This window comes from Nelumbo lutea, chromosome 1 (genome assembly GCF_056320005.1).
Source record: "Nelumbo lutea isolate HS-2025 chromosome 1, American lotus-T2T, whole genome shotgun sequence".
In the NCBI taxonomy this organism is placed as follows: Eukaryota; Viridiplantae; Streptophyta; class Magnoliopsida; order Proteales; family Nelumbonaceae; genus Nelumbo; species Nelumbo lutea.
Window position 1 is genome coordinate 2,532,676 of NC_142684.1, and position 25,597 is coordinate 2,558,272.

General features: G+C 37.6%; 1 protein-coding gene across 2 annotated transcripts; it reads left to right on the top strand.

The window, feature by feature from the left end:
• The first annotated feature begins 479 nt into the window (after nt 1-479).
• Nucleotides 480-25,276, top strand: LOC148873201 (uncharacterized). Of its 2 annotated transcripts, none has more exons than XM_088964328.1 (14): nt 480-981; nt 5,279-5,401; nt 5,893-5,952; nt 6,066-6,167; nt 14,273-14,356; nt 14,446-14,564; nt 14,688-14,789; nt 17,058-17,174; nt 17,596-17,652; nt 17,764-17,830; nt 18,296-18,439; nt 24,307-24,369; nt 24,453-24,491; nt 24,821-25,276. In XM_088964328.1, exons 1-14 carry the CDS (start codon nt 964-966, stop codon nt 24,929-24,931), a joined length of 1,206 nt encoding a protein of 401 aa, XP_088820454.1. In that variant the 5' UTR covers nt 480-963; the 3' UTR covers nt 24,932-25,276. The 2 variants fall into 2 exon arrangements, with proteins under 2 accessions (XP_088820454.1, XP_088820455.1); XM_088964329.1 differs by having other exon boundaries at nt 488-981; nt 6,077-6,167.
• Nucleotides 25,277-25,597: the final 321 nt, after the last annotated feature.

A 25,597-nucleotide genomic window follows, 5' to 3' on the forward strand; every position in this document is an offset into this window, starting at 1 on the left:
CAGCTTTTTCGCATTTTGTTTCAAAACATATATGATATGATATTTATCAATGTGTAAAACTTTGTTAATTTTTGACCAACATGAAGTCAGTCGTGGCTGCTAGATTTCTGCATGTAAGTCAAGGAGGGATGATCTTCATTTTGAAATCGGCTTCAGTCAGAGAAAAATCCGTTCGAACACTGTTCGAATAACCTTTATAACCTTGCATCGGCAATATCTCCGTATTTCCGAATGCAAGACTATGGTTATTCAATTTTCAGCGAAGAAACATTAACAAGGATGGATTAAACCCAAAAATCCAAAATCGAGTGTTAAAATTTGGATTACTTTTCCGTTAATGACTAAAAACAGAAGAAAAAGAAAAGGTGTCGGGATGGGAGATTAATAATAAAACCAAGGGCATTTGAGATAAACATAAACACAAAACCCCAGTAAAAGCAGAGTTTAAAAATTAAAACATAGCGGTGAACGCGTAAAGTGTATCATTGTTGACATTGTTGTGCGTGTTTTTTATCTGTCTTCAATTAAAAACATAATTATTACCAAAAAAAATAAAAAACATAATTAATTACAAAGATAGTGGGCTACACAATCCAGCCATGATTTTTTTTACTCTCGCCGTGTATCCCGGACTACTCTCTCTCTCTCTCTCTCTCTCTCTCTCTCTCTATCGTTTATGTTTTCGGTCTTCTGGTCCTAAACAAGGAAGACGAATCGTTGTCATTGGAAAGCCAGAATCCAGGTTAATTTGTTTCCACCCAGAAGGCCAGAACCCAGTTTCTCTTCATTAAATATCATCCTCCTTCATTTTCCGCTCGTTAATCTCTCCCATTTTGCTCGAGCTCTGTTGCGTTATTTTCATTTGTTCTGTTTTGATCTTTGGTACATCTTTAATCCGCTGTTCTTGACTGGTGGAGGGTTGCAGTTGGTCACATATGTGGATGTTTTAGTGTTTCATGGAAGATGAAGATACCGAATTGCGTAAGTGTTTTTTGTTTTTTTTTTTTTTATATATATATTTCCTTTATCCAACTGGGTTTATATTTTGTTTATAAATTTTGATTTTAACAAATCCTCTGAAGAAGGTTGTTTGTATTAATACTTGTTTGAATTTGAGTTGTGATCGATGCATCATTAAATGGTTTTAGGTGATTATATTTCAGTCCCTGTATTGTTTTGGAATGTTCAGAACCTCTGGTAGATTTGTCTCTGTTTATTGTCGGTGCACTGTGAATTTGAGGTTTGGAAATATAGCTTTTTTCTTTAATGTTTGTTGGGGTGATTTATAGCCAGTGGAACTGTGGAAGTATTCAACATGTTGATGTTACTTATCCAGCCGATATGGCAAAAGCCAATTCATGCGGTCATGCCGTTTAACCTTTAGGGTCTTATGAACAAAGAATAAAAAAGAAAAGAAAGAAAAAATAACCTTTATGATCTTAACATACCAGCAGGCTCCGACTCGGCGGTTCTCACTTTGAGCACTCCTCACTCTGCACTCCACTCCGGGTACTCCCTTATAAGACGGCTTTCACCCTGCTTCAGGTAGCCCTTCCCTGATTCAAACTGCCTAACTGAGGATGCTGGAAAGGTTCTGAATTTCTGATATCAAATATTACATACCCAAGAAACATGCCAAAAGGCGTAGGACTAGGACAGGAGGAATGCACAAATCAGGTCGTTTTGACCTTTGGGACTATAGCAGAACATGTTCTGTATGACTTAGGGTAGGCGTAATGGTTTCTACTGGTTAGTAGAGTTAGAGGTTAATTGGGGAAGACAGGTTTTCAATCTGGGGTTGCATGAACACGGGCATGACAGTCAGAATCTGATGCTTGTCCATAAGTTTGACTTGGCAAGAAGCAGAAACATGGATTGTTGGACACATCTACAGATAAGTATTTACTATCAAAATTGCCCATATATATATATATATATAATCGTTATATACCTATAGAAACATGGTCTAAAACGCTCTCTTTGTTACTAAATAACATTTTTAGGAATAAATAAATTTGTTGTAATATAGCGTACATTAACTGTTCATTTATGCCAAACAAACTAGGAGAAAAAGAAGTATTATGTAGAGGTGCCTCTCAAGAATACATGGAGTGTTGGAGTTTGACATGTATTTGACAGAAACACTTCATCCACATGGGAAAGAAAGTCCATGCAACATTAGTTATGACATCAAGACATGATGCCTCTGAAAAATTAGTAAATGAGTGATATTTATCCTGCATTACTGGCTGTTGTTTGAACTTGAACTGTATTGTCATCCCTAATTTATTACCATTCAGAGGATTCTAGAGAATCTTCTAGAGAAGGACAATTACATAAAGGCAAATATTTGCAAAATCTCTGCCTCTCTCTCTCTCACACACTAACACACATTCTGCCTCTCTCCCTGTTACTCTCTCCTGGACCTATTCTCTCTGGTTCTCTCCCACTTCCACAAACTTTGAGCTATTCCTTGGACTTTCAAAGAATTTTGACCACTGCCGATACCATGCTTGTACAAGTGGAATGTTCACAACCAAGTATTTATGGTGCTGTTAGAGTTTCCTTTATTCTTTATTTATAGTTGACAGGGGTAAGTTTGTCCTTTACTTTGTTTTATTTTTCTATTTCTAATGAGGAGTAAAGCTGTAATTTGTCTATTTATTATCAAATGAATAAAAATGGGCGGCAGTTAGAGATTGAACTAACTTCTCGATCTCGACTGTTCAGCCCTAGTTCTTTGTCTTCTAACTCTCATCCTAAGGTCTTTTGAACTGTTTTTGGCTTCATTTTTCTCATTATTATTGCTCTATTTTTTTCTAATTGAAATGTGGTATTGGAGCTTAATAGCACGAACTGATAGAAGCACTTCTTCTTGGATGCCTTGAACATAGATCTCTCTTCCCTTCTTCCCTCTCCTTAATTGATCGTCAAAAAAGGATAAGTGAACTGGTCATCCTTAGGTAGAGAGGCTTAAATGCCTCAAACCTAGTTGAAGTAAGCTAGTTTGGTGGCATTTTAAATCTCCTCTACTTGACAGTTTGAAGAGGAGGATAATAGTGAGTATTGCAGTTCAGATATGAGAACTTGTTTGGTGTTGAATCGTATGCATATAAGTGTTTGAGTATGTTGATTTGTGCTTTTTGGTGTGGTCTGGTGGCTGAACTCTGTTGGTGGATTTTATGGTTGATTTGTGAGACCAATCCCTACTATATTGAGGATGGTGGCATCATTGGCAAGTGGTAAGCATGTGGTTGTGGTTGTGTTGCAGAATGATTTTTTTTTATTTATTTATTTATTTTTTATGAATGGTTGCAGAACGATTTTAACGATTTTATGACAATGTAAATGGCATCAAATAACTTGAATGGAGAGAATTACATTCCTTGCTATAAGTTGGTTGAAGTCTTTCTTACTAGCAAGCCTCTCTTCATGGTGGTCTTGAGGAGGTGTACATGGAGCAACCTCTAGGGCATGTTGTTTAGGGGTAGGTAGGTAAAGTGTATCGTCTCAAGAAGGCAATCTATAAATTGGAACAGTCCACGAGTGTGGTTTGGTAGATTTGGCAGTTTGGGTTAGAACAGTATAGTGTGGACCATTTGGTGTTTAGCAGAGACAAATCGGCGGGGAAGATAACCTTGGCCGTTTATGTTGATAATATAATCATTACAGGCAATGTTGAAGAGGGAATTAAAGAGTTGAAATAGTTTGTATGGTGGGCTTCCTGTCTATGCTGAACTAGATCATACATTTCATTTCGTGTGGGAGTACTTAGTTAGTTCTTGCAGAACTCCAGAAATAGTCATTGGGAAGCAGTTATAAGAGTATTACTGTATGTGAAGGGTGCTCCTGGATGCGGGTTTGTTATACAAGAAGGGTCAAGGGTGGTGAGTTGTATTTGGAAGGGTATTTATATGCATGCTAGGTAGTGTTCAGTATAGATAGGAAGTCCACCATGTGTTATTGTACCTTTCTTAGGGGCAATTTGATTTCTTGGAAGAGTAAGAAGCAAAGTGTAATGCTAGGTAGGGTTCAGTATAGATAGGAAGTCCACCATGTGTTATTGTACCTTTCTTAGGGGAATTTGATTTCTTGGAAGAGTAAGAAGCAAACTGTAGTTGCTAGAAGTAGTACAGAAGCAGAGTATAATAGAGCTATGGCTCATACTACATGTGAGTTTGTGTGGTTGAAGCGTTTGTTACAAGATATTTGGATAAATGTGTCTACTCCTAGAAACTATTTTGTGATCATCAAACTGCGTTCATGTATCCTCCTATCCAGTGTTCCATGAGTGGACCAAACACATATAAGTGGATTGCCATGTTGTGAGAGAAAAGGTGACAAGTGGGGAAGTGGTTACACCTTATGTGAAGTCAGTAAATTAGCTAGTCAACCTTTTCACGAAAGGCCTAAACCATACACAGATGAATTCCATTTGTAGCAAGTTATGCTCCAACTTGAGGGGGAGTGTTAGAGTTTCTTTTATTATTTATAGTCAAGAGGAGTATATGTCTTTTACTTTGTTTCCTTTCTATCGCTTTCTATTTCTACTTCTCTTCTTCGTCTTTTCACTCTTTCCTCCTAAGGTCTTCTGGACTGTTTTTGGCTTTATTTTCTTTTTATTATTGCTCTATTTTTCTTAATTGAAATAGCTACAAGTACCAAGAATTGCTTTCAAGTAGAAAAGTTAGGTTAAGATTTCCTAAATAAGTTGTTAAATATAAGCTAAGTTGCACTTTTAAATAGCAGTGCAGATACTCTAAAGGAGTGGGTAACAATGCATATTTGGGGTTAAAAGAAACAATGGAAAATTTGGATTTTGGACACCTTGACCTGGCTTGGGGGCTGATTTATGAACCTCTAGTATGGTCAAACTAGTGATGTTGTTCTTTCACTTCAGTCCAATCTTATGCAAAGTTGGCATTTTTTATTATTCTGCACTTTTATGTTGGTCTGATATGAGTCACAATCATACAAACAAATTTATTAGATTGACACATTTTCTTTTGGATTGGACAAATTGCAGAGATGATTTTGACCGTCTTAGTTTGTTTCTTATATCAATTTCAGGGCTAAATTGTACTTTATAATCTTTATTGTTCAGCTCACATCCTTAACTTGAGATATGCTTTGCTTGGTTATACAAATTATTTATTTCATTGATGTCTTGGAACACTGCTAAACAACTAAGTATAAGTTGTTTTGGTAGGAAAACAACCAAGTATGATACCATCTTATTATCTGGATGTGATCTCCTTATTATTCCATTTGCTCTCAGGTGTCAGTACTGGCAGACCCCAAAAGTAGGAGATCATGTCTTTGCAGTTTTCTCCCTACAGCTTTGTTACTTTTCCTAGTTTTCTTCATAGGGAGTGCATTCATTGCGACTGATTATAAAGTGGTATGCATTTCCTTCTCTAAATCAAATGAACTTTTAAAATTCTGTAACTCCAATTCCACAGGTATGACTTGTATCTTCCAGCAGTGAGGGAATATTTTCTTGTTCAAGTTGTTAAGTGTTCTTTTTGTTGATATGTGTAGCTTTTCTAGATGTGTAAGAGACTATCCGTTTGCTATTTGATTTTCAAATCAATCCATATATGTACCCATAAAAAAATTAATCCATATATGTCTGGTGTTTTTCTGCTTTCAAATCTACATTCTTCAGTTATGTGCATGAGTTTCTTTGAACAAATCTTCGGTGTCTTTTATTAGGATTTCCTCTTTTTGGCAGGAGCGGCTATTATCCTTGTTAACCTTTTGTTATAATATTCATGTTTCAGTTTGTATGTGGACAAATCATGATTAAACACAGTAGCATACTTGTTTACCAAAGGAATAAAACACAGTACAGTAGCAGATTCGAATAATTTTGTGGGTCCATATTTGCAGAAATTAACTAGATGGGGAATGGTTGACAATGTGCAGAATATTGAATCTAATAAGTGTGAGGTTTGTCTCATCTGCCTTAGCCTTTAACCTTTAGAAATATGTGCATAATTTTTTTTTACGAACACAAGAGTTCGGTTGAAAAGTTCTGCTGCTCATTTATTTTATTATTTTAGAATGAATGTAGGCCTTATGGAAGTGAGGCATTGCCTAGAGGTATTGTTTCCAGTACATCGAATTTGGAAATGCGGCCATTATGGGGTTCCCCTAAGAAAAAGGTATGTGAATTCACATCTCCTTGAATGTCAGAGTTTTCCCTTCTTTCTTTTTACAATGAATTATAATGGATGAAATTTATGGTTTTTCTGTCTAGTGCACCTGAAATAATTAAATTTTACTTCCAATTTGTTAGGGACAGTGCAAACCCCACTCACCTCTTCCCTGCAACATAGAAAAACTGGAATGATTTTTTATCAGCAATAAAGATTGATTCATTAATTAAAAATATATGGGATTAAGTACAACCTGATGACCCTAATGTCATCCCCAAGAAATACAGCCAGAATATAGATGCTGCCTTGCAAATGAACAAAGAGGCCCAATAAAGATGCTGCCTTGCTGCCTCTTGTTTGGCTAAAGTATCTGCTAACCCATTTGCACTCCTCCCAATCAACCTGAATTCAGCATTTACATCCTTTCCTAATCTTTCCACTTCCATGAAGACATGTTTAAGGGTCCATGGGATATACATCTTACCAAAGATACAACTACTTTTGAATCCTACTTCCACCTGTCGAAAACCCAATTACTTTGGCTGCGTTTGGTTGCAGTGCAATTTTATTTTGCACTAATACAAATGCATGGGAGTGCAAATGAAAAAATGCAAATTCTTGTTTAATTTTGTTTTGGGTTTTACTTTATTCTGCTTTGTATCTTAATTTACTTCATTTGTACTACAGTCAAACAAAGTAAGCTAAAATTTGAAACAAAAATAGATCAGAATTTACATTCAAATCATTTGCACTGTCATGGCATCAGTGCAAATTTATTTGCATTGCAACCAAATACAGCCTTTGCCAATTGGAACTCCTGCAGTAAAGTCGGTAACTCTGCCTTTGTTGAATTTGTAATGCCAATTTTCCCATATCTTACATTCCACATTCCTGATTGCTCCACCTATTCCTACCAATTTCGGGTTGTCCTTAGAGCTTCTATCAAAATTCAGTTTTACTTTGCTAACCTTTGGCGATTTCCACTCAACTCTTAGAATTTCCTTTTCTCTAGAGGACTGTGCTATTTCTTCCCATGCCCTTAGGATGCCAGTTACTAGAAAAGTTGAAAACTGTCTAATATTTTTATCCACAATGTAATCCTCACTTTTATGTTGTCAATTACCTCTTCCGAAGTTCTACTTTTTCTAATAAAAAATTCTGTTATTTTTTTCTTCCCACACTGCCCAATAGGAATGGCAACAGGGCGGGTCACCCCTCCCGGTCCCCGCCCCATAGTCAAGATACTTTGCCCCATCCTCGATGGCGGGGCAGGGCACCCACTTTCCGTCGAGGACAAGGAATCCCTAAAATTTCCCCGCCTCAAGGCAATCACCTAAAAATGATCTAATTTGTGGATAATTTACAAATAGGATTATGGAAATGTGGGATGACACTTTGGGGTACTTTAAAAATGGAATTATGGGATCCTAGGATTTTAAGAATTTAGGGAAAACTTAGAGATGTTTTATAAGTCAATATTAAATCTAGGGATATTTTACTAATTTACCATTGGGTTCTGGTGGGTTTGAGGAAATGCAAAACCCATCCCTACCATGTCCCTGGTACGGGGCAAAAATATTTTCCCTGTCCCTTCCCTTTCCTCGTTTATGGTTGGGGAAAACCCACCCTGTTCAAAGTGGGGCGGGGTGGGGCCTTGGTTTTATGGGGGAGATTTCCATCCCTACTCCCCAAGCAATAGCTGCCTTAGTAGCTCTCCACATTATTCTCCCACTCTTCTTTTGTTGCCTCAAGAAGTTGGGATTGAAAATGTCTGTCACCTCTAGGGGAGGGTCCACCTGCAGCCATAAAATTGGAATAATTTTAATGTATGATGTTGTTGGTTTGAGCATCCTAAAATTGTTTTGAGAAGCTTGAGGACTACATTGAACTTAAGGGCATACACTATCTAACAACTCCCACTTTCACTTAGGTCCAATTAGGCACATGCCTCAGTCCCATACTATCAACATATCTCTCAAACACTTTCTGTGTTAGTGGTTTAGTCAATGGGTCTGCTACATTTTCCGTTCTTGCTTCCTTTTGAATCTGGATGTCCCCTTTACCATTAATCTCCTAGAGAATGTGATATTTCCTCTTGATATGCTTTGACTTCAAGTTAGGGGTGTTCAAATTTAGTTGATAAACCAAAAACCGAAGTGAACCAAACCGAATAAGCTATTAGGCTATCGGGTCGGTTTGGTTTTTATTTTTTTAAAAAATCGGTTTTTGGTTTTGGTTTGGTTTGACTGAAATTTTCAATCGAGCCGAACTGAAAACCGAATTAATGCTGTTATTTAGTTAAATATATTAAACATTAATGTTTTATTTAATACTTTATGCTAATTAATTATTATATTTCCTAATGAACAATTAATAATAGTTAATTAAAACCTAGACTCATTATTAATTGTTTATTAGTCATTAATTATTTTTGAAAATGGCCAATTCGCCAATTCCCCATTGGCATAGGGCTTTGGGCCTATTTTAGCTTTTAATTAATGATAGCTAATTAATTAAAACCATTAGTCTTTGGGGTCATTTTATCTTTTAATTAATAATAGTTAATAGTTAGTTTATTAAAGCCATTGGGTTTTGGGGTCATTTTAACTGTTCATTAATATCACTTATTAAATACTTGTCATTTATGTGGAACCAGGGTCCAACTGAACTGAAAATTCAACCAAATCGAACCAAATTTGGTTAGGATTGGTTTGGTTCTAAAATATAATTCAGTTCGGTTTGGTTAGAGGAATTGTCAAAACCGAATAATTGATTAGGTCATTGGTTTGAACCAAACCAAACTGAACCGAACTGAACCGACCGATTGTACACTCCTACTTTTAGATGGTACGACTTCTAATTCTTGGATGAATTTTTTCATCCAAACTGCTTCCTTGGCAGCTTCACTTGGGCAATGTTCTTGGCCTCGGTTGTGGAGTCCACCCTGCACCCCTATATGCTACTAATCCAACTAACAACACATGATCCTAACATAAAAATGTAACCAAATCAGTGTTTTAGAAGCGCAAAAGGCAATTTGCGCCCAAGGTATGCACAAGGCGAGGTGCACACCTTTTTGAAGCAACGCACAAAAATAAAAAATGCTAAAATATAAAAATGACAGAAAATTAAAAAAAAAAGCAAAAAAGTTAAAATATTAAACATAATATTAATAAAAAATATAAGCTTAAATTTTAAAATAATTTTTTAAAAAACCTATTATACACGAACATAACAAGTAAAGCGTATTCAAATGAAAATTTAAAAACAAAATCAAACTTTATATTGCATTTTTTATTCAATGAGCCGCCTTTGTACCATTAAGGGTGAGCAAAAAAAACCAAACCGAAAAATCGGTTAACCGAACCGGTCGGTTCGGTTTCAGTTCCGTATTCTTAAAAACCGATAGTTTCAGTTAACCATTTAAAAAACGACGGTTAACCGAACCGACCGATATATATACGCACAGTAATATATATTTATATAATATTATATATATTATATTATATTTTTTATTTTTTTTGAAATTCAAATAAAAGAGTTCGACAGTCTAAGAGATTGTTGGCATTGCCAGTCTGCCAGTTCGGCATTGCTGGTTTGAAACTTTCAATTGAAAGTTCGGCAGTGCCAGACTACTAGTTTGACAGTCTAAATCGCCCATCGCTTTTCTCTTTTCTCTTTACTACTTTCCTCTTTTGTCTCTCTCACTCTCTTAGTTCTCTTACTCTTCTTTAGTTCTTCTACTCTTCGTATTCCCCAATCCCCACTCCAGACGGCTGCACGGCCTGTGCCAACCACCAGCACGGCAGCAGCTGCAGCACCAAGCGGCAATGCCGATCGCCGCCTCGTCGGAAAGCAAGCACCAACGGTCCAACGCCAACCACCAGCACAGCTGCACGGCAGCACCAAGCCTGTCGAACAGACTTCCATCTCTCTTCTCTTCTCTCTCACCTCTCCTCTTTGCGTCTCCGCCAGACACCACCTCTCGAGTCTCAAGCTCTCACTTCAGGCAACAGTCGACACTCGACAGCAACCACCGACACCAACCAGCCTGGCATTGCAGCAATCACTGGCACCGACAACAACCACCGGCACCGACAACAACCACCATCTTCATGAAAAATCCTGAACTGTCAACAACCACCAACAATTTTAGTTTTATTTATTTATTTATTTTAAGTGCATAAAAAACTGAAAAACCGAACTGTGGTTAATCGATTAACCGATTGCATTGGTTCGGTTTCGGTTTGGATATTTAAAAAACTGATCAGGTTGGTAATATACCTCACGGTTCGGTTAACTGAACTGTGAGCACCCCCATGTACCATGCCCCTCGAGGCAAGCCCAAACAAGTCCATGTAAAGGTCCTAAATTCTTAATTCTCACATAAAAATAATGATTTTATAACTTTAATTGCCTTTTAAGAAGATATTTTATTAGAATGAATGAATTAACAACAATAGCAAATAGGGGGGCGTGAAGTTTTCAAAAGGCACACGCCTGGGCTGAGGCACACCTAGCTTGTGGCTTTTGAAAAGGCTGCGCTTAGTACCTAGGTGAGGCACATACCCTAAACTGTGCCTTGTTTGTGTGCCTAGGCTTGCCTTTTAAATCATCGATCCAGATGTAGGCTTTCTATCATCTCGGTCAGACTGGAAGTTAGCATCACTATAACCGATCATTTGTAGTGAGCTACTATCGAAGACAAGACTGTAGTCTTTTGTTCTTATTAGGTATTTTACTATGTTTTTCATTTCTGTTAACTCTTTACTGTTCCAGAACGTTCCCTTCACACTTAAAGATGAATTTGAATTTTTGTTTGAAAACAATACCCATCCATTTCCCTCTCTACCTTCTGGTATACATACCATGTGCTTCCTGTTATTTCCGAGTGCTCTATTAGTGCTAGAAACCAGCCGTTAAAGTTCTTTCTCATCTCCACCATGTAATGTTCCCACAACCACATTCAGAGTGTTCTTCTCATCCATAAGTTCTTTAAGCCAATGTATTGAATCTCCTATCAAACATACAATGGCTTATTTCTCTTTTATGATCTTTAGCATTACATTGTTGATTGCCCCTGCTTTTGCTTTCCTTGAACAGAAATTTCTTTGCTTTGATTGCCATTTCCCTTCTCCATCTCATAGCTGGTTCAAAGTCTCTCTCCATCTCCAAGAGCTAGGCTTACGTTATTTATTTATTTATGTTTTTAGCTACGTAATATTGATCAACAGAGCTGTGTAGTTTACTTTTTTTTTTTATCAATATCTTTGTAGTTTACTTCAGGGTCCTGCAGGTTGTAATTTCCAGCTGTGGGAAAGTTTCTCTCCAGATCAATGCAATTTCCAGCTGGAGGAATTGGAGTTTCATTGTCTTTAGATTAGTACAAAAAAATTGAAGCAAGGTTGGTTTGGAATCCTCCCACTGAAGATTGGCTGAAACTAAACTTTGATGGGAGCAGCCAAGGCAACCCAGGTCCATCTGGCATAGGAGGGGCTGTAAGAGACAAGGAAGGAAACTTTAAGAGCTATATTTTCAGAACCAATGGGACATGGAGTTTCTTTAAAGGCAGAACTATATGCAGCCCTACAAGGCATTCAGATTGCAAGAGATTTAGGTGTGAATAAATTGATGATAGAAGGGGACTCCAAGGTGGTGGTGGGTTGGCTAAAGAACCCAGATTCAGTGATTTGGTGTTACAGAAATGAAATGAAGAAGTTCAAATGGCTCACACAACAAATGATTTTAACTATACAGTGGGTGGGAAGGGAGGCCAATGCATTGGCCCATTTGTACTGGGCCCATTTTTAAATCTGTTATATATTTTTGTTAAAGAGTGAGGCTGCACCTCGCGCCTCACACTGGAATGCTTGTAACAGATGTTATCCTTTGATTCTTATGGAAGTTAATGAAATTTATTTATCAAAAAAAAGTTACCCTCCAGATCAGGAAGGAACTTTGCAGCTTAAGTCACCAATAAATTTCCTAATCGGTGTCAAGTCTTTGCCTTATGTTTAGAGGGACTGTGATGGTCATGTCCATGACACTAGCATTTTCCTTTTATTTATTTATTTATGTTTATTACATAGCAAGAAGCCATTAAAATCAAATAAATTTGATGGTACATGTGAACCTTATGTAATTAGGTAGGCATGGAACTATGGCAATTCATGCAAGTAAATTTATTGGCACTGCAACAAGAGAATCCTCAAGATAGGACAAGACCTCCCTATTAACTTTGATACCCAGACCTTCATTTTACCTGAAATACCTATTTTGACTTTATTTGACTATGTTGTTGGTACAGGATATGTGCCAGATCTGTTATTGGATTCTCTTGTTGCTAATTTTACTTTTTTGGATATTAAAATTTGCATGCACTTAAAATATTAGAAGGTTTGGTTGTAATAGGAAAATTGAGCATTTGTACCAATTGGTGGACCAATTGATGTAGGACAGGGTCAGGGTCCTATGAATTTGGTGGGCTTTGTGGGATGAAGAAAGGGATTTGGTTGATTAAGGATGGATAAGGGCTGCAAATGAGATGGCGGACTCATTATCTAGGCAAGGGGTATATAGGCAGCAACTGGTCAATTTGGGAAGAGTGAAACAATAGGATCTTCCTAAGGCAAGAAAAATCCAAGGAATCACTTGTGGAGGTTGTCACCATCAAGGTTATGCACTGGATGAAAGTACATCTCTTCAAGGATTTCTCCTCAGCAGACTTAATTAGAAATTGGAGTGTTATAGCTATATCCTCGCCTTCCTCCCCTGTGGTACAAGGTTGTTGGGTACCATCGCCTCAGTTCAAGGTGAAGCTAAGCTTTGATGGAAGCTCCTTGGGTAATCCAGGTCACTCGGGAGTTGGGGGTGTGTACAAAAACGAGAAAGGAAAGGTCTTGGCCCTTTACTCGGGCCCAATTGGGGTGGGAGATTCATTAAGGGCAGAAGTAATGGCCTAACTTCAAGGTTTGAAAATGGTGAAACAATGGGGCATGCAGCAATTAGAAGTGGAAGGAGACTCCAAGCTGGTAATAGGGTGGATGCAAACTGGAAACCTGGGAGTGTGGTCTCTTAGACAGCCTCTAAGAGAGATTATTAGCTTAGCAAGGGAGATTGGGGTGCACTTTAATTGGGTAAGAAGGTCAGCAAATGGAATGGCTGACGCTTTAGCTAAGCAAGGAGTTACTAGGGAGGCTTTGTTTTGGGCCTGTTCGTAAGTTTTTGATTTTCTTTTTCCATCCATTTTGTGGGTGGTAAGCCTGCAATCTTTTCAATTATCTAATATTCTAATGAAAGTTACCGTTTCCTATAAAAAATTGTAACTGACATATCTGTTGTTATGTCGGGTAGATGGAATTACTTGTTGTACTTTTAATTTCAAACTTTAATAAATTCCTGATTACTGATAAAAGTGATGGAGAATGAAGTAGAGATCTTGCTGCCTACCAAAGAATGAGTAAGAAATCAGAAAGTAAAAAGTCTTGCTGTTAGAGTATGCAGCAAATAAATAGGTTACTTAGAAAGGAGAAATATGAGAGGGAAGAGATAAAAAATTACTGGCAAATGTCAGCAACCAGAATTCGTTAAACCAAACTTTCCTTCATCAAATTAGTCCTCCTTACTACAATGACTATATTTGTAAACTCACCATGAGAATTTGGATGTCCTACAGAGTCCAATTTGGACTAGGAAACTGACCCAAATCAACTTCTAATTGCTTTAAAAACTAAGATGAACCCACGATACAGTGACACACTGACACTCAAATAAGGACTTACTCCTAAACAACTCTAATAGTAATTTCCAAATAATAGTAAATTTCTAGAATTTGAAACTCTATTCTTAAGATACCTACAACTAGATATCAAATTGAAAAAACTCAAAATTAAGAACATCCTTGTTACCCAAAAATTCTGAAATTGGTGTATGGGAATTGAAAAACTGATTTGTTTCTCCATGAATTCTTTCCTTACTTTAGTATCTGCTTCACCAATGCAATAATGAACAGGATAAGCAATAGTGAAAATAATGCAATCTTCTATATGCTTAATTGTAATATTATATTGCAAAATATAAAAATAGCTGTATTCTCTTTGTATTTCAACCAGAACGATGCAAAACCTCCGAGGAGCTTGTTGGCCATTGCAGCTGGAATAAAACAGAAGGAAAATGTCAATAAAATGGTTAAAAGGGTAAACAGTCTTAACTTCTACACTGTCAGCTTCATTATATTTGTTGGCCTAATTTTGCAGTTAATTGCTATTTTATATCCCAATTGCAGTTTCCATCAAATCAATTTGTTGTGATGCTTTTCCATTATGATGGCATTGTTGATGAATGGATGGACTTAGAATGGAGTGACCGGGCCATACATGTATCGGCAATCAATCAAACTAAATGGTGAGGTGTATAATAAACAAATGGTAGTTTGACTCATAATTTTAATAGGAAGGACCTTTTTTCTGATTTTTAACTTGTGCATTTGCAATTACATGGTTTATTTTTGTTTCTATTGTGATTTAGGTGGTTTGCCAAGCGTTTCATGCATCCAGATATACTCCCTGAGTACAATTACATTTTCCTTTGGGATGAGGACCTTGGAGTAGAAAACTTCAATCCTGAACGGTATGTGTTGCTACCTTAGTGGGAGTTTTTGAAAATATAATTGCCAGTGAGCCCTTTCTGCATTTTTGTAATTAGAGTTTCTCTAAAACTTCTTTATACCGTCATAATGAAATACAAATTGTATTTGTTTTCCCTTTTAAATGACGACTAACTTCATGGAGTGCTATAATGTGAGCAATAATCCATAAAATAGAATCTGTCATACATCACTGTAGCACATATATCTAAGGAGCAATACAGTGTCGGTTTTGTTTAAACTTGTGATTAGTTGTTGAACAAACCAGCAATAAACAGAAATAAAAATTTAGTTATAAGAACAGAAAATATAAAGGGAAGGAAGGCGAAAGGAAGAGGAGAAAAAGAATAGTGTTAGTGAAGACAGAATTGTGGGAGCTTCTATGTTGTTCCACTATGTTTTATATAAAATGTCAAAATAAAGGAAACATTAGATACCCCTAACAGGATGGCAGCAATTAAAGAAACTAAAACAAAGGTCCAAAGAACCCAATAAGATTGGAAGCCCAATAATGAAAATAAATAATGATGACCCAAACACCTAAATGATTACATGCCCATTATTCAAGACTCCCCCTCAAGCTTAGAATAGGTGTTAACCATGCCGAGATTGCTTACATAATACTCTAGCTGAGATTTAACTCCCTTGGTAAGCTTATTGACTAGCTATTCTTTAGAGGCTGTAGAAGGCAGACAAACATTTCTAGGAACCATTTTCTCTTGAATAGAATGCCTATCAACTTCAGTGTATTTGGTTTGATTATGTTGAATGGGGTTATGTGTAATGTTGACTGCATAATATAGTAGTATGGGCTTCTCTTGCTCAATCCTCAAGTCATTAAGAAGTGATCTAAGCCACAACATTTTGGATAAGCCATGAGCTATGGCTTTGTATTGTGCCTCAGTACTGGAGTGAGCAACCACAACTGACTTTTTACTTCTCCAAGAGACAAGTTATCACCCACTAGTGTACAATATCATGAAGTTGATTTCCCATCATCCACAGAACCATCCCAATTTGCATTTGTATATGCCTCAATCCATGTGTTTTTATGATCAGAAAACAAGACACCCAGGCCTGGTTGACCTTTCTGATAAGCCAAAATCCTTTTAGTAGCTTTAAAATGTGAGTTTGTAGGTGAATGCATATACTGATCGGTAATAGTTTCCCAACCAAACTCTCAAACACTCCCTTACCATCAGTATGCTTCCCATCTGATTTTTTTTTATAATTACCTTCCATCTGATGTTGACTACCCATGATTTGGGTCCATAGGTGTAATTGGTTTAATTCCTTTTTTTTTTTTTGTCTTCTTGAGATGTATCTAGCATATATTTCTTTTGTCATACTAGTAGAAGAGCAGCACGTGTAGATAAATATGTAAATTATATTTGCATCTTTGCATGTTTGTATAAAGGTTTTCATAATACTTTAGCAAGGTGAAGTTATTTTTTCGAAAATAAAATTAATCTCTTGTGCATATGCCAGGCCGCTTGGTCTTTTCCATTTCACCGTGATTGCCATTCTCAAAGGGACTTGGTCCGTCTTAATACTACATTCCTCTAAAATCGCCATTTCCTGCATGTTATGTCTTTAAGACTTGAACCTATAGCACTTTAATAAATGCATTTTAATTTTATGTAGATATATGTATACATACATTTTAATTCAACGCAAAAAAACCTTATACCAAGATACCAACTATGCTTTTGGATGTGGATCCGTATTTGATCCAATTATAAACAGATTGAATTTGGTTTTCTGTTTGCCCTAATTTGATTGGATTTGAGATTCAAATTCAGACAAACAGATATCTTTTGCAGTACTTAAGCCACTAGCCTCTATCTGGCTTGGAATCAGAACTGCCAAGCCGAGCTTGTGAAAATTCATGGAAGAAAATAGAAATTTCCACCTAAATAAAAAAAAGCTTTGAAGTCTTTTTCTTATATTGTCAGGTTGATTCTTTTTATAAAGTTATTGAGAAAGGCTCAAAGTATTGATAGACCCCAATAATCCAGAAGGGGTTTACTGATACTTTGAACAGTGGTCTGTTACTTCTTTTAGTTTTTTTTCTTCAAAATTTCAGAGAAGGCCCGTTTTTATGTAGTTTTGTTATTCTATAAAATGTTTTCTTAAACCCCTTAAAACATGTGTATCAGGCATATCATATTGATATTTTGAAACTAGATTGAGATGGAAATTTTGTTGAGTGCTTGCAATTAATATTCTGGAATATATTGGATCTTATGCAGGTATATTTCAATCGTTAAAGATGAAGGACTGGAGATATCACAACCAGCTCTAGATCCTTCTAGATCAGAGGTTCATCATCAAATTACTGTACGTGGAAGGAGATCAAGAGTGCACAGGTTATTTATCTTTCTCGGCTAGTGATGTTTCTGAAAGGGCCACTCCATCATTTGTGCATTGCTGATTGCAACTAAGGCTATGAACATTGAGGAGATAGGACATATGAGTCCAGCCTGGGAGAAGTTTTTTGCTTAAGATCATGATGTTCAGATGACTATAAATATTCAATCTGACAATTTTTGAGTAGTCAAAACATTTTAGTAAGTAATCAGGAAAAGAATACAATCATCCAATGGCGTTTGAAAGAAGAGATCTCTTAGGTAGCACAAACTTGATGTTGAACTCCCATGCAGCATTTGTGTGTTGATAATGTGCAGCAAACAATGCCTTTAATTATATTTATTTGGTTAGCTTCAATATGACTGTCGTCTGGTATATGTATATATATTTTACTTGGTTTTGGTCTGTTGTTGTTAACAGGAGGATATACAAAAACAGGAGATGTGATGGAAACAGTACTGCCCCTCCATGCACTGGGTGAAGACTTCCATCCCTTGATGTTGATATTGCTATGTTATTCTATTGGAAGGAAGTTAACTTATTTTGTACAGGGATAATGAAAAAGAAACTTAAAAATTTGTTTTGCAGATGGGTAGAAATGATGGCTCCCGTGTTCTCAAGAGCAGCATGGCGATGTGCATGGTATATGATCCAGGTGTGCCACCTCTTCTATGGTTTAATTGGTCATACACTTCTTTAGGAAAGGGGGTCATTTACCTGAGCTGCCCATTGCACCACAATCCACCTTTTATTTATTTATTTGGTTTGAGCCATTCTATGGTTGCACTTGGTTGTGGACTTGTGGTTGTGATAATCAACTGAAGGCCAAAAAACTGACAAACCAGTCCATGTTTACTTATATTCCATTTGATGATGCATTTGAATCAGTGATACCAGAACTATGTAACCAAAAGGAACTCCAGGTCAAACCCTTTATACATTCAACTCTGTAAGACTGGTTTTAATATCCACCAAAGACCAAAATGGGCCAGAAGTTTTGTGAAATGGTCACTGATCAGTTAAATGAGGCTTAACCATAGGACATGGTACTTTTCTATGATTTTGAAGACATGAGTATGCTTGATTTAGCTGATATATTAAGATTCTTTTGGTTTCACAGAATGACTTGATCCATGCATGGGGCTTGGACATGCAACTTGGTTACTGTGCACAAGGTGATCGAACAAAAAATGTTGGTGTGGTGGATTCTGAGTACATAGTTCATCAGGGTCTCCCTACACTTGGGCGATTTGATGAAAATAAGGTAGATATTCTTTCATTTTAAACACATGTGACAAGGATTAAGTTTACTGTTGTGAATTTATTGTGTATGGAGCATTCAAGCAAGAAGAAGAGTGGAATCTTCAAGAGAACATATTCTTTATTACTTGTTATTTAGATAAATTGAGCTTACCAATTTCATGAACTTGAATATGTTCAGGATTATTTATTGCCATCCGGTTGCTGGTAAATTCTCCTTTTTGTAGTGGAAATCTGGGATCAAATTGGACCTATTTGTCTCAAAGATCTTTGATAGTCACCTGGAGAGCACCTCAGAGTGGTTAGCTAAGTGTATAAGAAGAGGCCACATCAGCTCACTAGTGGCTCTACAAGTTGCACAAGTTGAAGGACAACTACCATATCAGATCATAACAGATTGCAAGAGGTTGTTACAGTTGAACTAACAAATTGTATTACAATGTACAAATAGTGGAAAAGAGGCTAATAATAGGTGTTGAGCATTCATTTCAAGAATTAATCTCTCTCTCTCTCACCTTCAAAGAGTTTGGCTCCCTTAAAGAGCCTTGAGTTAGGTAGTTTCCTAGTATTTTGGTGTCAGAGCCTAGGATGCCTAATACCAAGACAACGTCGGTGGAGGTGGAAATCCATTGAATGTCAGTAGACATTAAGGAAATCAAGGAGAGCTTCACTGCCTTATTGAGCAGGATGGAACAGATGTTATAGAATGAGGTTAGAAAATATCATGAGTGTACAACAAAACCAGTCATTTGAGTTGATTAAGGACATCTTGGATTGTGAAGTTAGACTTTCTAGTGTTCTCAGGTGGTGATCCTACACCCTGGCTACATTATGTGAGTGCTAATTCAATTTCAATGAGATGTCTAACCAAGATTGAGTGTCTCTTGCCTCTGCCCACATGGAAAGTGAGGCAATATTGTATTATCAGTGGTATTGGCAGGGACATCCTTGAATCTCTTGGGCAGAATTCACAGTCACCTTGAGTATGATGAGAGCCTAGTAAATCTATGGCTGATGGGATCGATTCAAGATTATCAAATGGCATATGGCTAGAAAGTGTGCTGGTCGGAATTTTTGTTGGTGGACTGAAAGAGTGGCTGAGCTGGAGGTGAAGGTGATGCAATCCACCTCTGTTCTTGACTTAGTGGCCTTAGCTCGATTATATGAAGACAAGAAAGGAGGGTTTGCCGATTGGTGGGACCTGCATGTAGACCAGGTTCACCGAACTGGGAGCAAGGAATCTTGGGCAAACCACAAAGCTTTGGCCTGGACCCAATCATTCAATTCAAGAGATTCACTTTGGCTGAAATGCAATCTTGTAGAAACAAGGGTCTCTACTATAATTGTGAAGAGAAATTCGGGCTTGGCCTCTGTTGCATGGCCCAACAAGTGTTCCTCCTTCAAATGGAGGCTGAGGGCCCCGAGGTAAACTCTACTGGTGGCAAGGAACCAATTGGCGGCCAAGAATGGGAACAATGGACAAAGGATCTCAAGAAGTGTCCTTGCAAACATTGATTGACCTTGCCTATTCACAAACAAGGAGGGTAGCAGGGTTGATCCAAAGACGCCATGTGTCAATCCTCAGAGATAGTGGCAACACTTTCAATTATGTCACTCAAGTTCTGAAGTAGTTGGGGCTTTTGGTTCAGCCATCCACAACCTTAAGGTGCTTGCTACCAATGGTAGCAGCTTGACTTGTGATGGAGTTTGTATGGGGTTTGAAGCTTAAGATACAAGGTCATTATTTCCTCGTAGATTTATACCCCTTAAAATCAGTGGAGCAGATATAGTTTTTGAAATCCAGTGGCTAAACAATTAAGCCTAGTGCTCTATGATAGGGCAGCCTCACCATGGATTTCCATGTGGCGGATTCCTTAGTACACCTCAAGGGGCAGATGTTGAAAGGCCCAGGGCCCATCAGAATTGCAACCTTAGTCAAGAAGGTCACAGATCTTTCTTGGCCCATCCTAATTCAAATTGATTCGAATTGGGCCAGCCCAACGGCTCCAATGGGCTTGGTGGCTATCACAACCAGCTGTAGTAGGTTACTTCAACAATATCCAGTGGTTTTTGAAGAATCGAAAGGGCTTCCTCTACAACGTGAGAATGACCATTGCATTGCACTCTTGTCGTATGCAATGCCATTTTGCCAACTAATGTAAGACCGTACTGATACTCTTATTTTTAGAAGTTCGAAAGTTAGAAACAAGCACAAGAAATGGTTGATAGAAAAATTATGCAACCCATCCGTAGCCCATTCTCCTCTCTAGTTTTACTAGTTAAAAAGGATGGGACACGACGGTTTTGTATTGCTTACAGAGCCCTAAATAACATCCCTGTGAAAGACTAGATTCTAATACTAACATCCAGCGATTGACAAATTACTAGATGAACTTAGACCACGCCCACCCTCAACCCCAAATCCTTCTGGACCACTCACCCAACCCTGACCTGATTCTTTTAGCTATATACCCAAACTCTAGCCAGGCTCAAGCCCACCCTCAACCCAGTAACCTTGATCAAGTCAAAGCCCAACATTTTCAAGCCCTCTCCGTAACCCAACCCATCGAACGCCTAACTATTCAACCTTTGCATGTTTAGCCACAAACCCTATCAAGGCCTGATCTACCATTGCCCTCAGCCCAAGGTTCTGGATCGAAAGTGTTCACAAGAAGTAGAGGGGGCTCCTTTTCTCTATTGGAGGGTCATGGAACGAGGTGAAGATCAGGTATTGGTAATACAAGAATTACTTGGGTTTGGACTTCCCTAATTCCACTTGATGGTGCTGAGTAAACTCTAGCCAGGCTCAAGCTCACCCTTGATCCAGTACCCCTAATCAAGCCCAAGCCCAACATACTCTAGCCCTCTTTGTAACCCAACCCATCAATGACCTAACTATTCAACCTTTGCATGTTTAGCCACAAATCCTATCAAGGCCTGATTTACCATTGCCTTCAGCCCAACTGAAAGTGTTCATAAGAAGAAGAGGGGAGACCTTTTCTCTAGAGGAAGATCAACAAATGAGTTGAAGGTCATGTTGTAGTAACACAATAATTACTTGGGTTTGGACTTCCCCAACTTCACTTGATGGTGAATTGGTGATGAGTAATCCAACGGCAAGTTCCGAGGCTAGGTCAGATCTCCCTCGTTTGTTTGCCATAGGTATGAGTAGAAGTTGCTGATAACTATTTCTGATGTATACTTTGTGAAGAAAAGTAGAGGACACTGAAAGGTTTCAGCAAGAGAGAAGGAGAGAGAAGAAGAAAAGAGAGTGGGATGAAGCCAGAATTGAATGGATCTGGCCGCCAACCCCTCTTTGAATTATATACTTAAAATAAAATAATGAAAGATTACAAGAGTGCCCTTAGTAGGGCGGCTACTTTAAGTAGCTGAACAGTCCCAACTTAAAAACATAAACTAATGGTAATGGGCCTAAAGCCCAATAACTTCCTAACTTAACAACTTAAAAATAAAAAATAAATGACTGGGCCCAATAACTTGAAAGCGGCCCAACTCAACAGTATGTAACCAGGGTGGCTTTCTAGATGTTGTATACAGGCATCAAAGCAAATAGAATCAACAAGCACAGTTGGGAAACCTTGCACTTCTTTGTCCTTGATGCCTTTTCAACTACGCAAGAAACATGCAGAGGAGGCACTCTCAATCTCCCCCTTCTAGTAATAAGAGGCTCAAATGGGGAGATAAAAGAAGATAAAAGGGGGGAGTGCGGAGGACAGATGTTTTCAGGGGCAAGATCCAACACACATATCCTTTGCAAATGAAGTAGAAGGCAGGAAAGAGCATTGTATGGAAGTTTTAACTGTATCTCAAACAGGGTGAAATCAAACTTTGGGGAAATGAGCAAATTTTTGGGTGTACCGATGATCGACTGAGAAAATTAAGTAATGACCTCGTTTGAAGCAATAGAGAAGAGGAATGTAGGCGGTGGTGAGGGTGCTATGAATGCTTTGATCTAAAAAGCTCCAAAAGTTCAGAGGGAATAAAGGAGGCTTTATTGGACCTTGAATAATGGCAGATGATGTTCAATGGGTGCCCATTCTACTTCAAAACACTCAAGATGATGTTCAATGGGTGTTAACAACAATTTATGGACCTACAGCCCTTGAAGAAGATGTCTCCTTTGGTGGTCCTTCACAACAAAGAAATACCTGCGAAATTCAAAAATAGCATCAGTATTACATATAAATTGGCTTAATGACAACGGATTTTTAGTTATAGTTTGGACAATGAACACATTCTTTAAAGAGTAGTATTTGGAGTTAGTAGAGATAGAAGATGAGCCAACATCATAATATCCAAACCTGATCCATTGCCCATTTTACTTGGTCGTTGCTAGAGTATTCAATGAAGTGTTTAAAGTTGTTGAGATGGTGGATAGAACCTGAGTCTGGATACCAATTGGGATCCAGACCATCAGAGCCACTAGAGGTTCCAGTGTGGAAATCTGGAGTAGAGGAGAGGATTCACTATGATAATAAACACCACATTGTTTATAGCACTGAAGTTCTCCATGATTGGGTTAACTGCATACTTGACAGATGATGGGACTTTTCCTGTTGTTGGTGTTAGGGGTGTTGTTGCTACAACAATCCCTGCCTTGTTTTTGACCACCACATCCATGATCCCTAGCGCAACTGGGTTGGTTGAATTGATATGGGTTTGGATTGTTGCAAGGAGCAGCATTGGCTATATCAACCACAGTCATAACTGGATCTGTAGCAGGTTGGGCATGTTGGTCAAGCCGTTCCTCGTGGTTTTGAAAAAACCATCCACTGATGGGGATGAATTATTGAAATGAGTAGCAAGTGAAATCACTAGGGACTCGTATTCAGAATTGAGTCCAGCAAGGATTTAAAGGATGAAATCACTTGTAGAAACTAGTTCTGCAACTGCTGCAAGATTGTTGGCAATGGAGTTCACTTTGTGAACATAATCTGTATTCGACAGTTCACCTTTCATATGATCTGGAGTTGGCATTGAAGTTGTAAAACTCTGGATCTGAATTAGGTTGCAAATGAATTGGTCAGTGATGCCCTTACTTCTGTCGATGTGGCTAGAGGAAGGAGACTGAGTTATTACTGTTTGGTATTGGTGCTCTGAGATACATATAAGATAAAATCAAACACAAGACAATCTGAAGGGAGGGGCTCAAACATACGAGACCCCGAAAACAATTGTATTATATAGATGTTCAGTTTCAAGAGTTCTACATACAATTGAACAAGTATAACAATGTTTTGTGACAAGTAACAACAAGATAAGGGAAGATAGGGCTCTCTTGAGACTGATGGACAATTGTATTATATAGATCATGTTGTGTGATGTCATGAGACCCGCCAACAATTAGCAACTGTGTGATGTCATGATCTTTAGCTAAGACAGAGATCCAAAGGGGAGTCTAGGTGTGGTGCTCAAGTTTTTATTTAAAGGTTTTATACTTTTTCATGTTAACTATGTATAAGAAAAAAATTAAGCAAATTAAATACATGCAGATATACATATGTAGGTAAATCCATTTGTACCCAGGTACAGTACATATGTTTGAACATCCCTGTACAATTGGTGGGCCTCTTTAAGATAGGCATATATGCCAAAGTGGTTACCTATGCCAATTCTGTCTTAACTCTTAACCGTCTTGCCTGGATTGGTACTTGAATTCTTGAGATGATTGGAGTAACAATAATAACTAAGGGGTTATAATGAAGATGGAAAATCCATTCTGTTTTTTATGCTGAAGTCCAATGATGTGTGTGCATATCAGGTTTATTAGAGTTACTGTCTGGTTAGTTTTTTGATTCAGAATATTTGGTTTACTGAATATTTTTTGCTATTCTATGCTCATTTGTGCAGCCAAGTTCTGAAGTATTTGATCATGATTCTCCAACTAAGGACTTACGGAGAGTTGGTGCACAGGTATGATTTGTGTATATAATGCAGCTCCTGCCACATTTATAATTTGTTCAGTTGGTGGTTATTCATTCTCTTATGATTTGCAGCCTCCATCTGGGACCCATTTGAATAATGATAGATCTGCGGTAAGTCTCACAATGACCTTTTTTGATAATAGATGATGTATTTGGTCAAGTTCCACACAGCATTGAGATGGAAACTTGCAATATAATCATTGTAGTTTAATTATTATGGGAATCATCAGGTTCAGTTTTTGAAATTGATATAGTTAGAAATGCTCATCTTCTACTGCTGTCCATGGTGATGTTATTTCATACATCACTAATTGACTTCCCTATCGTGTATGGCCATTTTTGTCTAGGATAATATGAGTTCTTTGATCTTATATGGTTTAATTTGTATTTCTCCTTAGTGGGTTTTCTCATAGGAAATGTTGTTATTCTTGTTTATATAGGTGAGGAGACAGTCCTACATTGAATTGGAGATCTTTAAAAATAGATGGAAGAAGGCAGTGGAGGAGGATCAATGTTGGATTGATCCTTTTCAAACACCAGCAAAGCAGTAAGCAGTAGGTAGTGCTGGTTTATTGGATCTCCATAAATCCTACAGAGTGCAATGTCGGTCAAAACCAATATACATAATTTTGCATAGTACAAGCATGCGTCAAGCAACATTAAAAATACAAGTACAGCTGACAGAAAAGCATGGTGGTGATATATACAGGGCTCAAGAACGGAGCATTTGTGTATCAAAAAACAGCGAAATATCAAACATTTGTTTCTCCTATCCAAGTTTGACCTGAGTTGAAATGTTTTCTCATATCTAATGTAATGTAATATTGTAATCCTTGTAATTATATCACATTCTTTGCAATAATAAAATGCAATTTGGCTTTGCAAGTGGCAAGAAATCGTAACTGGTTTTTTCCGATGGCCATTCATAAATCATTTAAGAGAATTTTAATAGCAGAATAAATGCAAAGTTTATTGCAGGGAGAATTTGATGTCTTGGACCAAATCCAGAAATAGAAAATACTTAAAGGAATTTCCTTTGGAATTAATTGGGGAGAAGCAATTATAATGGCCCTTGGAAAGTCGGAACAATAACCCTGTAGCTTCCATTACAAGTCAAGATTAATAACAATTCAGTATAAACAAAATTACAAGATGTTAATGAAGGGGTAGGTGATGATATCATTGTTTCTTCATCGAGTAGGATGTAAACCAAGGGA

Bases quoted from the DNA above. Each gene is read 5' to 3' on its own strand.
- LOC148873201 (XM_088964328.1), top strand. The intron at 14,357-14,445 runs GTAAACAGTCTT...TCCCAATTGCAG, and splicing joins TCAATAAAATGGTTAAAAGG to TTTCCATCAAATCAATTTGT. The intron at 18,440-24,306 runs GTAGATATTCTT...TCATTTGTGCAG, and splicing joins GGCGATTTGATGAAAATAAG to CCAAGTTCTGAAGTATTTGA.